Genomic DNA, 13,641 nt, shown 5'->3' with positions numbered 1-13,641 from the left:
TCTCACCATCACTTCCATTCTCATTGTATAGTATGGATGACCCCTAGTTTTTCAACTTTCTTTACAGTTGGAACTCCTATATTTCCCAAACTTCTATCTCTCCCACGCAGAGCAGTATCGCTGGTCAGTACCATTCAGAATATATACAGTTGAAGTTAGGAAATTTACATGCGCTTAGGTTGGAGTCATTAAAACTCATTTTTCAACCACTCCACAAATTTCTTGTTACAAACTATAGTTTTGGCAAGTCGGTTAGGACATCTACTTTGTGCATGACACAAGTAATTTGTCCAACAATTGTTTACAGACAGATTATTTCACTTTATCACATTTCCAGTGGGTCAGAAGTTTACATACACTAAGTTGACTGTGCCTTTAAACAGCTCGGAAAAGTCCAGAAAATGTCATGGCTTTAGAAGCTTCTGATAGGACAATTGACATAATTTGAGTCAATTGGAGGTGTACATGTGGATGTATTTCAAGGCCTACCTTCAAACTCAGTGCCTCTTTGCTTGACATCATGGGAAAATCAAAAGAAATCAGCCAAGATCTCAGAAAAAATGGTAAACTTGTAAGACCACAAGTCTACAAGTCTGGTTCATCCTTGGAAGCAATTTCCAAACGGCTGAAGGTAACACGTTCATCTGTACAAGCAATAGTGCGCAAGTATGAACACCATGGGACCACACAGCCGTCATACCGCTCAGGATGGAGATGCGTTCTGTCTCCTAGAGATTAACGTACTTTGGTGCGAAAAGTGCAAATCAATCCCAGAACAACAGCAAAGGACCTTGTTAAGATGCTGGAGGAAACGGGTACAAAAGTATCTATATCCACAGTAAAACGAGTCCTATATCGACATAACCTGAAAGGCCACTCAGCAAGGAATAAAAAAAACACTACGGTTTGCAACTGCACATGGGGACGAAGATTGTACTTTTTGGGGAAATGTCCTCTGGTCTGATGAAACAAAAATATAACTGTTTGACCATAATGACCATCGATATGTTTGGAGGAGAAAGGGGGAGGCTTGCAAGCAAAAGAACACCATACCAACCGTGAAGCACGGGGGTGGCAGCATCATGTTGTGGGGGTGCTTTGCTGCTGGGGGGACTGGTGCACTTCACCAAAAGAAATTCCTCCGTCATGATGACATCTATATGGATATATCGAAGCAACATTTCAAGACTTCATTCAGGAAGTTAAAGCTTGGATGCAAATGGATCTTCCAAATGGACAATGACCCCAAGCATACTTCCAAAGTTTTGGCAAAATGGCTTAACCTTTCTAGGGCAGGCTAGCGGAACCCCCTCGACAACATTCCGCTCAAAAGGCAGCGCGCGAAATTCAAAAATATATATTTTTAAATATGTAACTTTCACACATTAACAAGTCCAATACAGCAAATGAAAGAAGCTTCTTGTTAATCTACCCATCGTGTCCGTTTCAAAAAGGCTTTACAGTGAAAGCACAACATATGATTGTTAGGGCATAGCCAAGTCAAAAAAAAAACACAGCCATTTTTCCAGCCAAAGATAGGAGTAACAAAAAGCAGAAATATAGATAAAATGAATCACTAACATTTGATCTTCATCAGATGACACTCATAGGACATCATGTTACACAATACATGTATGTTTTGTTCGATAATGTGCATACTTATATCCAAAAATCTCAGTTTACATTGTCGCGTTCAGTGAAGTAACGTTTTTATTCCAAAACATCCGGTGATTTTGCAGAAATACTCAATAAACATTGATAAAAGATAGTGTTACTCACAGAATTAAAGATAGACTTATCCTTAATGCAACCGCTGTGTCAGATTTTTTGGGAACTTTATGGAAAAAGTATAATCTGAGTACGGCGCTCAGAGCCAAATCCAGCCAAAGATATAATACTATAAATATTCACTTACCTTTGATGATCTTCATCAGAAGGCACTCACAGGAATCCCAGTTCGGCAATAAATTACTGATTTGTTCCATGAAGTCCATTATTTATGTCCAAATAGCCACTTGTTGTTAGCGTGTTCAACCCAGTAATCCATCTTCATGAGGCACGAGCACTACGTCCAGACAAAAACTCGAAAGGTTACGTTACAGGTCATATGAAACATGTAAAACGAAGTATAGAATCAATCTTTAGGATGTTTTTAACATAAATCTTTATTAATGTTCCAACTGGAGAATTCCTTTGTCTGTAGAAAAGCAATGGAACGCGAGGTAACTCTCACATGAACGCAAAGTCACAAGCCCATGGCACTCTGCCACACACCTGGCTCATTCCCCTCTCATTCAGCCCCCCTTCACAGTAGAAGCCTCAAACAAGGTTGTAAAGACTGTTGACATCTAGTGGAAGCCTCCGGAAGTGCAAAATGACCCCACAGACACTGTATATTGGAAAAACTACAAACCTCAGATTTCCCACTTCCTGGTTGGATTTTTCTCAGGTTTTTGCCTGCCATAGGAGTTATGTTATACTCGGACATCACTCAAACAGTTTTAGAAACTTCAGAGTGTTTTCTATCCAATACTAATAATAATATGCATATATTAACATCTGGGACAGAGTAGGAGACAGTTCTCTCTGGGCACGCTATTCATCCAAAAGTGAAAATGCTGCCCACTATATGAGGTATTGGAGTGGCCATCACAAATCCCTGACCTCAACCCTATAGAAAATTTGTGGGCAGAACTGAAGAACCGTGTGCGAGCAAGGAGACCTACAAACCTGTCTCAGTTACACCAGCTCTGTCAGGAGGAATGGGCCACAATTCACCCAACTTATTGTGGGAAGCTTATGGAAGGCTATTTAAAGGCAATGCTACCAAATACTAATTGAGTGTATATAAACTTCTGACTCACTGGGAATGTGATGAAAGAAATAAAAGTTTAAATAAATCACTCTACTATTATTCTGACATTTCACATTCTTAAAATAAAGTGGTGACTGACCTAAGACAGGGAATTTTTACTAGGATTAAATGTCAGAAATTATGAAAATCTGAGTTAAAATGTATTTGGCTAAGGTGAATGTAAACTTCTATGATTAAGTGGTGTAAAGCTATTAACTCACATTCTTTGTGTGTGTGTGTGTTCAGGTACCAGACACTGTACCAGGTGGGGGTGTTGGTCTCGCGATCCTCTCTCTGCTGTGTGAAGTTCAGGAGAATCTGGGCTCTCTCTCTGCTTCAGGTGAGTGAACAATAGATGAGATACAGTACCTGTCAGAAGTTTGGACACCTACTCATTCCAGGGTGTTTCTTTTCTTTTTACTATTTTCTACATTGTAGAATTATAGTGAAGAGATAAAAACTATAAAATAACACATGGAATCATGTAGTAAACCATAGTGTTATACAAATATATGTTTTATATTTGAGAATCTTCTAAGTAGCCACCTTGATGACAGCTTTGCACACTCTTAGCATTCTCTGAACTAGCTTCACCTGGAATGATTTTCCAACAGTCTTGAAGTAGTTCCCACATATACTAAGCACTTGTTGGCTGCTTTTCCTTCACTCTGAGGTCCAACTCATCCCAAACCATCTCAATTGGGTTGAGGTCGGGTGATTGTGGAGGCCAGATCATCTGATGCAGCACTCCATCACTCTCCTTCTTGGTCAAATAGCCCTTGAAAAATGACAGTCCCAAACCAGATGGAATGGCGTATCGCTGTCACCAGCAAGCGGTGATGAAATTGTCGGTCATGACATTTTATCAGCCGGTAACTGTTATGCAAATAACTGCCTGTCTCACGGTAATAGTCCTTCTAAATAACAAAACGTTTAGCATCTTTGGGCTTCCACGCATAGCCTTACAAGCCACTCTGATGCAGATCTTTGGAACATCTGCATTTTAAAAAGTCTAATAAATCCATTTAATATAGCCTACACCATCACAATAAATTAATTATTTTAAGCAGATCTAAAGCACCATTATATGAAGAAAATGTAGCCTATACCGAAGAACAGAACAGCATATTTTTAGTTGTCCTCATGTTAGGCCCTGATCTGGCTCTGCCATATGGCTGTGGGCTACACTAAATATTTTTTACAGATTTTCTTAGAATTCCGTGGCATTATTTGATATGAAGAAGAATATAATAGAAAGGATATTGACTTCAGAGGGTGTGCCCACATATGGCTATTCTGTGTTGTGGTTAACAAAGTGATCATTTGAAACAGGTCCTTCTATATGCTGAATATGTAGTTATGTATGCAACTTTAGTTGTGCGACTAATGATGATTTGAAAAGAGTTGGATGAAAGGCAATCGCTCTGCTGTTTCTTTCTCAGGTTGCACACACTTAATCAGTCTCTCATTCACAATTTGACAAGTACTTGATAATGTAATCTGGTGTTTACATATTTGTGCATTTTTTTTATTTATAGAATGGCCCACACAAAAAAAAATCCGTAGCCTGCACTCAAATAGAAAGAACGTTACGTGCGATTTCATTTTTTATATGCCAGGTAGGCTACACTGGTCATAAAGAGGATTGATGTGCTTAATTTTAAGAATTGAGCAATAAATATAGCATCACAAGAAAGCTGGGATCCTCTTTTAAATGGTGGCCAGTCAAAACTCTGTTCACACGCCATAGTGCAATGACTGGGCTTATAAGAACACGGTTCACCAAGTTCTGTTGGCTATGGGCTCTGCAACCCTGTTCCAGGGGTCCAAGGCTTATAGGCTTTGAGTAATTTGGCCATGATACAAACTGTGATACAAACCTTATCAAAATGTATAGGCTTATGAGCTGTTTTCTTTAGACTGCACACACTGGGCATCATTCACAAGTGATAATATTCTCACCCATTAGACTATTCTCAATTTAATGTTGTCTTTACATACTAAATAATATACTGAACAAAAATAAACACAAAATGCAACAATTTCAAAGATTTGACTGAGTTACAGTTCATGTAAGGAAATCAGTCAATTGAAAGTTCACATGACTGAGAATACAGATATGCATCTGTTGGTCACAGATACCTTTAAAAAAAAAGAGGCTGGATCAGAAAACCAGTCAGTATCTGGTGTGACCACCATTTGCCTCATGCAGCGTGACACATCTACTTTGCATAGAGTCAATCAGGCTGTTGATTGTGGCCTGTGGAATGATGTCCAACTCCTCTTCAATGGCAGTGCAAAGTTGTTTGATATTGGCGGGGACTGGAACACGCTGTCGTACACATCGATCCAGAGCATCCCAAACATGCTCAACAGGTACCATGTCTGACTATGCAGGCCACGGAAGAACTTGGAACTATGTAGGCCACGGAAGAACTGGGATATTTTCAGCTTACAGTAATTGTGTACAGATCCTTGCGGCATGGTGCCGTGCACGACAATGGGCCTCAGGATCTCGTCACGGTATCTCTGTGCATTCAAATTGCCATCGATAAAATGCAATTATATTTGTTGTCCGTAGCTTATGCCTCCCCATACCATAACCCCACCATGGGGCACTCTGTTCACAACGTTGATATCAGTAAACCGCTCGCCCACACGACGCCATACACATGGACTGCGGTTGTGAGGTCGGTTGGAATGTGTTGCCAAATTCTCTAAAACAATGGAGGTGGCTCTGGTGAACATTCCTGCAGTCATCATGCCAATTGCATTCTCCCTAAAAATTTGAGACATCTGTGGCAACTGGCTCTAACCAGAATAGAAAGAGTGGGAGGCCCCGGTGCCCAACTGATCAATCAAGAGGACAAGTACATTTAGTGTCTAGTTTGAGGAAGAAGCCTCACAAGTCCTGAACTGGCAGCTTCATTAAATAGTACCCACAAAACACCAGTCTCAAACGTCAACAGTGAAAAGGCGACTCCGGGATGCTGGCCTTCTAGGCCATTTTTATTTGGTACTATGCCTTGAAAAAGTATTCACACCCCTTAGATTTTTCTAAATTTGTATTGTGTTACAGCCTGAATTGAAAATGGATTCAATTGAGATTGTCACTGGCCTACACACAATACCCCATAATGTAAAAAATGTAATTATGTTTAGAAATTTTTACAAATGAATTAAAAATCAAAAGCTGAAATGTCTTGAGTTAAGTATTCAACCCCTTTGCAAGCCTAGATAAGTTCAGAAGTAAACATTTGCTGAACAAGTCACACAAGTTGCATGGACTCACTGTGTACAATAAGTGTTTACCGACTACCTCATCTCTGTACCACACACACACACACACACACACATTGTAAGATGCCTCAGTCAAGCAGTGAATTTCAAACAGATTTAAACACAAAGGTTTTCCAATGCCAAGGCAGCAGCTAATGGGGATCCATAATAAATACAAATGATGTTCTAACTTCTAAAAGTAACTGTATCCACTGGCAAATTGGGAGAGAGTGAGGTGATTGCCGTGTAAGATCCAACATAATATTTTGCGGCAGTGTTGCCTGTCAGCATTAATCATCTCTGATTGAGAGATTCAAGGAGCTATCGTCGTTAAGTAACATAGATGGAAAGCATTAAATTTACATTCATGCACTTCTGAATTAATTTTGTATCATTGCCAAGAAGCATTTAACTGCAGGGTACACCCACATATGGAGGAATGTGCCTACCTGATTTTAGGAGTTGGGGTCCATTTAATCGTAAAACGATTCCTCGGTGTTAAATACAGTGTGTGAACAGACAATGTATAAATTGATGGTTCAGATTACGGGATGCCAAAGTCATGTTTTTCAACATTTACATTTACATTTAAGTCATTTAGCAGACGCTCTTATCCAGAGCGACTTACAAATTGGTGCTTTCACCTTATGACATCCAGTGGAACAGCCACTTTACAATAGTGCATCTAGGTCTTTTAAGGGGGAGGGGGTGAGAAGGATTACTTTATCCTATCCTAGGTATTCCTTAAAGAGGTGGGGTTTCAGGTGTCTCCGGAAGGTGGTGATTGACTCCGCTGTCCTGGCGTCGTGAGGGAGTTTGTTCCACCATTGGGGGGCCAGAGCAGCGAACAGTTTTGACTGGGCTGAGCGGGAACTGTACTTCCTCAGTGGTAGGGAGGCGAGCAGGCCAGAGGTGGATGAACGCAGTGCCCTTGTTTGGGTGTAGGGCCTGATCAGAGCCTGGAGGTACTGAGGTGCCGTTCCCCTCACAGCTCCGTAGGCAAGCACCATGGTCTTGTAGCGGATGCGAGCTTCAACTGGAAGCCAGTGGAGAGAGCGGAGGAGCGGGGTGACGTGAGAGAACTTGGGAAGGTTGAACACCAGACGGGCTGCGGCGTTCTGGATGAGTTGTAGGGGTTTAATGGCACAGGCAGGGAGCCCAGCCAACAGCGAGTTGCAGTAATCCAGACGGGAGATGACAAGTGCCTGGATTAGGACCTGCGCCGCTTCCTGTGTGAGGCAGGGTCGTACTCTGCGGATGTTGTAGAGCATGAACCTACAGGAACGGGCCACCGCCTTGATGTTATTTGAGAACGACAGGGTGTTGTCCAGGATCACGCCAAGGTTCTTAGCGCTCTGGGACGAGGACACAATGGAATTGTCAACCGTGATGGCGAGATCATGGAACGGGCAGTCCTTCCCGGGAGGAAGAGCAGCTCCGTCTTGCCGAGGTTCAGCTTGAGGTGATGATCCGTCATCCACACTGATATGTCTGCCAGACATGCAGAGATGCGATTCGCCACCTGGTCGTCAGAAGGGGGAAAGGAGAAGATTAATTGTGTGTCGTCTGCATAGCAATGATAGGAGAGACCATGTGAGGTTATGACAGAGCCAAGTGACTTGGTGTATAGCGAGAATAGGAGAGGGCCTAGAACAGAGCCCTGGGGGACACCAGTGGTGAGAGCACGTGGTGAGGAGACGGATTCTCGCCACGCCACCTGGTAGGAGCGACCTGTCAGGTAGGACGCAATCCAAGCGTGGGCCGCGCCGGAGATGCCCAACTCGGAGAGGGTGGAGAGGAGGATCTGATGGTTCACAGTATCGAAGGCAGCCGATAGGTCTAGAAGGATGAGAGCAGAGGAGAGAGAGTTAGCTTTAGCAGTGCGGAGCGCCTCCGTGATACAGAGAAGAGCAGTCTCAGTTGAATGACTAGTCTTGAAACCTGACTGATTTGGATCAAGAAGGTCATTCTGAGAGAGATAGCGGGAGAGCTGGCCAAGGACGGCACGTTCAAGAGTTTTGGAGAGAAAAGAAAGAAGGGATACTGGTCTGTAGTTGTTGACATCGGAGGGATCGAGTGTAGGTTTTTTCAGAAGGGGTGCAACTCTCGCTCTCTTGAAGACGGGAGGGACGTAGCCAGCGGTCAGGGATGAGTTGATGAGCGAGGTGAGGTAAGGGAGAAGGTCACCGGAGATGGTCTGGAGAAGAGAGGAGGGGATAGGGTCAAGCGGGCAGGTTGTTGGGCGGCCGGCCGTCACAAGACGCGAGATGTCATCTGGAGAGAGAGGGGAGAAAGAGGTCAGAGCACAGTGTAGGGCAGTGTGAGCAGAACCAGCGGTGTCGTTTGACTTAGCAAACGAGGATCGGATGTCGTCGACCTTCTTTTCAAAATGGTTGACGAAGTCATCTGCAGAGAGGGAGGAGGGGGAGGGGGAGGAGGATTCAAGAGGGAGGAGAAGGTGGCAAAGAGCTTCCTAGGGTTAGAGGCAGATGCTTGGAATTTAGAGTGGTAGAAAGTGGCTTTAGCAGCAGAGACAGAGGAGGAAAATGTAGAGAGGAGGGAGTGAAAGGATGCCAGGTCCGCAGGGAGGCGAGTTTTCCTCCATTTCCGCTCGGCTGCCCGGAGCCCTGTTCTGTGAGCTCGCAATGAGTCGTCGAGCCACGGAGCGGGAGGGGAGGACCGAGCCGGCCTGGAGGATAGGGGACATAGAGAGTCAAAGGATGCAGAAAGGGAGGAGAGGAGGGTTGAGGAGGCATAATCAGGAGATAGGTTGGAGAAGGTTTGAGCAGAGGGAAGAGATGATAGGATGGAAGAGGAGAGAGTAGCGGGGGAGAGAGAGCGAAGGTTGGGACGGCGCGATACCATCCGAGTAGGGGCAGTGTGGGAAGTGTTGGATGAGAGCGAGAGGGAAAAGGATACAAGGTAGTGGTCGGAGACTTGGAGGGAGTTGCAATGAGGTTAGTGGAGGAACAGCATCTAGTAAAGATGAGGTTGAGCGTATTGCCTGCCTTGTGAGTAGGGGGGAAGGTGAGAGGGTGAGGTCAAAAGAGGAGAGGAGTGGAAAGAAGGAGGCAGAGAGGAATGAGTCAAAGGTAGACGTGGGGAGGTTAAAGTCGCCCAGAACTGTGAGAGGTGAGCCGTCCTCAGGAAAGGAGCTTATCAAGGCATCAAGCTCATTGATGAACTCTCCGAGGGAACCTGGAGGGCGATAAATGATAAGGATGTTAAGCTTGAAAGGGCTGGTAACTGTGACAGCATGGAATTCAAAGGAGGCGATAGACAGATGGGTAAGGGGAGAAAGAGAGAATGACCACTTGGGAGAGATGAGGATCCCGGTGCCACCACCCCGCTGACCAGAAGCTCTCGGGGTGTGCGAGAGCACGTGGGCGGACGAAGAGAGAGCAGTAGGAGTAGCGGTGTTGTCTGTGGTGATCCATGTTTCCGTCAGAGCCAAGAAGTCGAGGGACTGGAGGGAGGCATAGGCTGAGATGAACTCTGCCTTGTTGGCCGCAGATCGGCAGTTCCAGAGGCTACCGGACACCTGGAACTCCACGTGGGTCGTGCGCGCTGGTACCACCAGATTATGGTGGCCGCGGCCATGCGGTGTGGAGCGTTTGTATGGTCTGTGCAGAGAGGAGAGAACAGGGATAGACAGACACATAGTTGACAGGCTAGAGAAGAGGCTACGCTAATGCAGAGGAGATTGGAATGACAAGTGGACTACACGTCTCGAATGTTCAGAAAGTTAAGCTTACGTCGCAAGAATCTAATTGACTAAAATGATTAAAATGATACAGTACTGCTGAGGTAGGCTAGCTGCGTTGTTGACACTACCCTAATCAAGTCGTTCCGTTGAGTGTGAAGTTTCTACAATGCTGCTTTTCGGGGGCTAGCTAGCAGTGTTGGTTACGTTACGTTGCGTTAGGAGAACGACAATAGCTGGCTAGCTAACCTAGAAAATCGCTCTAGACTACACAATTATCTTTGAAACAAAGACGGCTATGTAGCTAGCTATGTAGCTAGCTACGATCAAACAAATCACACCGTTGGGACTGTAATGAAATGAAATGAAAATGTGATACTACCTGTGGAGCGAAGCGGAATACGACCGGAATGCGAAAGTTCTATTCAGTAGACGTTGGCTGGCTATTGGCTAGCTAGGAGTGTCTCCTACGTTAAGGACGACAAAATAGCTAGCTAGCTAACCTCGGTAAATTAAGATAATCACTCTAAGACTACACACTCTAACTACACAATTATCTTGGATACGAAGACAGCAAAGACAACTATGTAGCTAGCTAATACTACACTAATCAAGTCGTTCAGTTGAGTGTGATAGTTACTACAGTGCTACGGTAGCCGGTGAACGTATGCTAGCTGGCTAGCTGCTAGGCAGATAGGAGGACGACGAAATACGATAATAACGCAATTATCTTTGATACAACGACGACTATGTAGCTAGCTAAGAAGAAATTGCTAAGATTAGACAAATCAGACCGTTGTACTATAATGAAATGTAATGAAATGTAATGAAAAAGTTATACAACCTGCAGACCGAAGCGCGGATGCGACCGGCTCGCTCCAACCCGTTTCAATGTTCTGTTCCAGTTAAAGGGTTGTTCCGATTTCAATTAGATCTGTGGACCATTTTTTTATGACTAGCTCAGAATGAGCTTTCCAAAAGTTTTCTATATTATAGAGATCAGTCCTTTTCAGGAGCCCTGATCATTTATTTATAAATCCCAGCATTGGATGGTTCGGTAGTTGGGTTTCCCAGGGGACTCCATAGGCCAGCAAAGCTGAACTAAATTGTAAATATAGAAAAAAGATTTGCCTGGTATGTATCGGTCTTTCAGTTCATGGAATGTTCACGAACCATTACTATCCATGATATCCGCGAGGGTATGGATTTCACATTTGGACCATTGGGGGGATGCAAAAGGCCACCCTCCAGATCACAAGGCATTATTGTGAAATATTGGAGTATAGGCATGTCATTTTGAATCCCAGTTATATCGATTTTCAATTTGACGCCATATAGAAATTGTGTGATCAATAATAGGACCAAAGCGTAGTTTACATTTGTTTAAGGGTTATATCAGTGAAGACCACCTCTTCCAGGGCAATAGGAGACACCATATTTCACTCTATACTCCGCAACGGGGCAGAAGATTCATGTCTAAACCAATTTAGGATGGAACGAAATGCTGGTGCCTGGAAATACAATTTAAAGTTTGGTACGGATAGTCCTACGTCTTTCCCTCAAAGTTTTTTTTCATTTGATCCGGGATCGCTTATCCTGCCATATATATTTAGAAACTGCATTGTGATTTTATCCAAATAGCCAGAAGGGGAAGCATTGAACTCGGCGATGGAAATATATTCATTTGGACAGATATGCCATTTAAAGCTACTGAGATATTAGTCAGTCTCATCTCACTGTCAGAGCAGCTCACAGATTACTGCACCTGTACATAGCCCACCTATAATTTAGCCCAAACAACTAACTCTTTCCCTACTATATTTTATTTATTTATTTTTCTCCTTTGCACCCCATTATTTTTATTTCTACTTTGCACAATCTTCCACTGCAAATCGACCATTCCAGTGTTTCTTGCTATATTGTATTTACTTTGCCACCATGGCCTTTTTAAGCCTTTACCTCCCTTATCTCACCTCATTTGCTCACATCGTATATAGACTTGTTTATACTGTATTATTGACTGTATGTTTTGTAACTCTGTGTCGTTGTATGTGTGTAACTGCTTTGCTTTATCTTGTCCAGGTCGCAATTGTAAATGAGAACTTGTTCTCAATTTGCCTACCTGGTTAAATAAAGATGAAATAAAAAAATAAAGAGTTTGATTAGATTTTTGGAATGCATTTGCATTGAATTAGAGGGACAATAGAGCGCTGAGTACCAGGTCATTAGCGACTGGCTGTTAGCAAGTTTGGTAGGCTACTAATGACCATCGGCAACATCAGAGTGCAGTTTTGGAGAAGCATAGTTACCGTGACTCAACTGTCATGTGGAATTTGACTGCGGTCATGACTCGTGATTGCCGGTGTGGTGGTAATACGGTCAGCGTAACAGACCTAGAGGTGGAGCTATAACTTTCTCTGATCTTTCTCTCTATCCACCTGGCTTTATATTTTCTTCTTCCTCCCCTCTAGCTCCCCCACCATCCCCACCACTACCTTTTGTACCATTATTCATAAAGCGTCTCAGTGTAGGCGTGTTGATCTAGGATCGGGTCCCCCCTGTCCATGTCACTCCTACTCTAAGATGCTTTGTGAATACGGGCCCTGGTCCCTCAGTGTGTGAACACGGTGTTGCTCTGTCTCCCTCAGTGTGTGAACGCGGTGTTGCTGTTATTGTCTGTGTACTACCAGTTCCTGCCCAGTGCATGGCTGGTGTTTGTGATAGTCCTCTACGAGGGGTTGCTGGGAGGAGCTGCATACGTCAACACATTCTACTTCATCAGCAAGGAGGTCAGTCGTGTGTGTGTGTGTGTGTGTGTGTGTGTGTGTGTGTGTGTGTGTGTGTGTGTCAGCCTGCATATAAGGTTGTGTTTATGTCAATATATAACATTAGCTGGAGGGTCAGCCATCAGACATGTTTGTGTGTGTTTGCGTGCCACTCCCCTTACCTTTCCCCTCTCTCCCTGCAGACTGGAGACAGACAGAGGGAGTTTGCCATGGTGGCAGCCAGTGTAGGAGACAGTCTGGGCATCGCCATCTCCGGCCTCATAGCTTTCCCAGTCCACAGATACTTCTGCTCACTATGAGAGATAGTAGAGGGAGAAAGACTGGTGGGAAGTGCAAAAGAGGTAGTATCATGTTGTGAAGTGCTTGGTATTTCCTTGGAGGTCTGAAGAAGAGACTCTCTGCAGCTGGGGTGGATGGAAATTGCTGATAATTATTGTTATGCTTAAATTAGAGGTCTGTTCAGACATCTTCCTGCACCTTAGCAACCTTGCTGGGTGTGTGGTAGATTCCTCCATTTACTTAGAAATCACATTGTTACGACTGGTACAAGTTTCATATCACTTCGAAAGATAACGGTCACTAGCCAACTGTAACTTTAATATTTCTGCCATCACCAAGGACATTTGTCAATGTGCCTTTGATAATAATCAGGATTGTATGTTTTAATATATTTATCTTTTCACTACATTCCAATGTCTAGTATCCTGCTAATATTTGTTTTAAATGTAACCACTAACTTTTTCTTTGTTGCTATTGTTGAGTTACTGTTATAAAATTGTGAATGCTCTAACTTAGCTCTACTAACAGTGTTTACATGTGGTGGGCTTGTATGCAATGTTCAACTTTTGAAAACTGACCTGAGATTCTACAAGTGATTTAAAATTAAAAAATGATTTTGAATAAAATGTGTGGTTTATTGTTCTGTAGGCCTACTTTGTTTTTAAGTAAGATAAATTGCATAATTAAAGCTAGAATCCTTAGTTGCTACATCCATTTTGACTTTTAAATTAATTATACAG

At 43.4% G+C, this 13,641-nt stretch overlaps 1 protein-coding gene across 4 annotated transcripts in view; it reads left to right on the top strand.

The window, feature by feature from the left end:
- cln3 (CLN3 lysosomal/endosomal transmembrane protein, battenin) overlaps nt 1-13,527 on the top strand; it is a 29,231-nt gene extending 15,704 nt beyond the window's left edge. For 2 of the 4 annotated variants that reach the window (XM_029635305.2, XM_029635307.2), the window contains exons 12-15: nt 68-123; nt 3,101-3,194; nt 12,485-12,625; nt 12,805-13,527. In XM_029635305.2, coding sequence (XP_029491165.1) covers nt 68-123; nt 3,101-3,194; nt 12,485-12,625; nt 12,805-12,921 — 408 coding nt within the window. In that variant the 3' untranslated portion in view covers nt 12,922-13,527. The remainder of the gene's footprint in view (nt 1-67; nt 124-3,100; nt 3,195-12,484; nt 12,626-12,804) is intronic. The other 2 variants (XM_029635306.2, XM_029635304.2) reach the window with 1 other exon arrangement.
- Nucleotides 13,528-13,641: the final 114 nt, after the last annotated feature.

Source organism: Oncorhynchus nerka, linkage group LG26, assembly GCF_034236695.1.
Source record: "Oncorhynchus nerka isolate Pitt River linkage group LG26, Oner_Uvic_2.0, whole genome shotgun sequence".
NCBI lineage: Eukaryota > Metazoa > Chordata > Actinopteri > Salmoniformes > Salmonidae > Oncorhynchus > Oncorhynchus nerka.
This window is presented reverse-complemented; position numbering and strand designations above follow the sequence as displayed.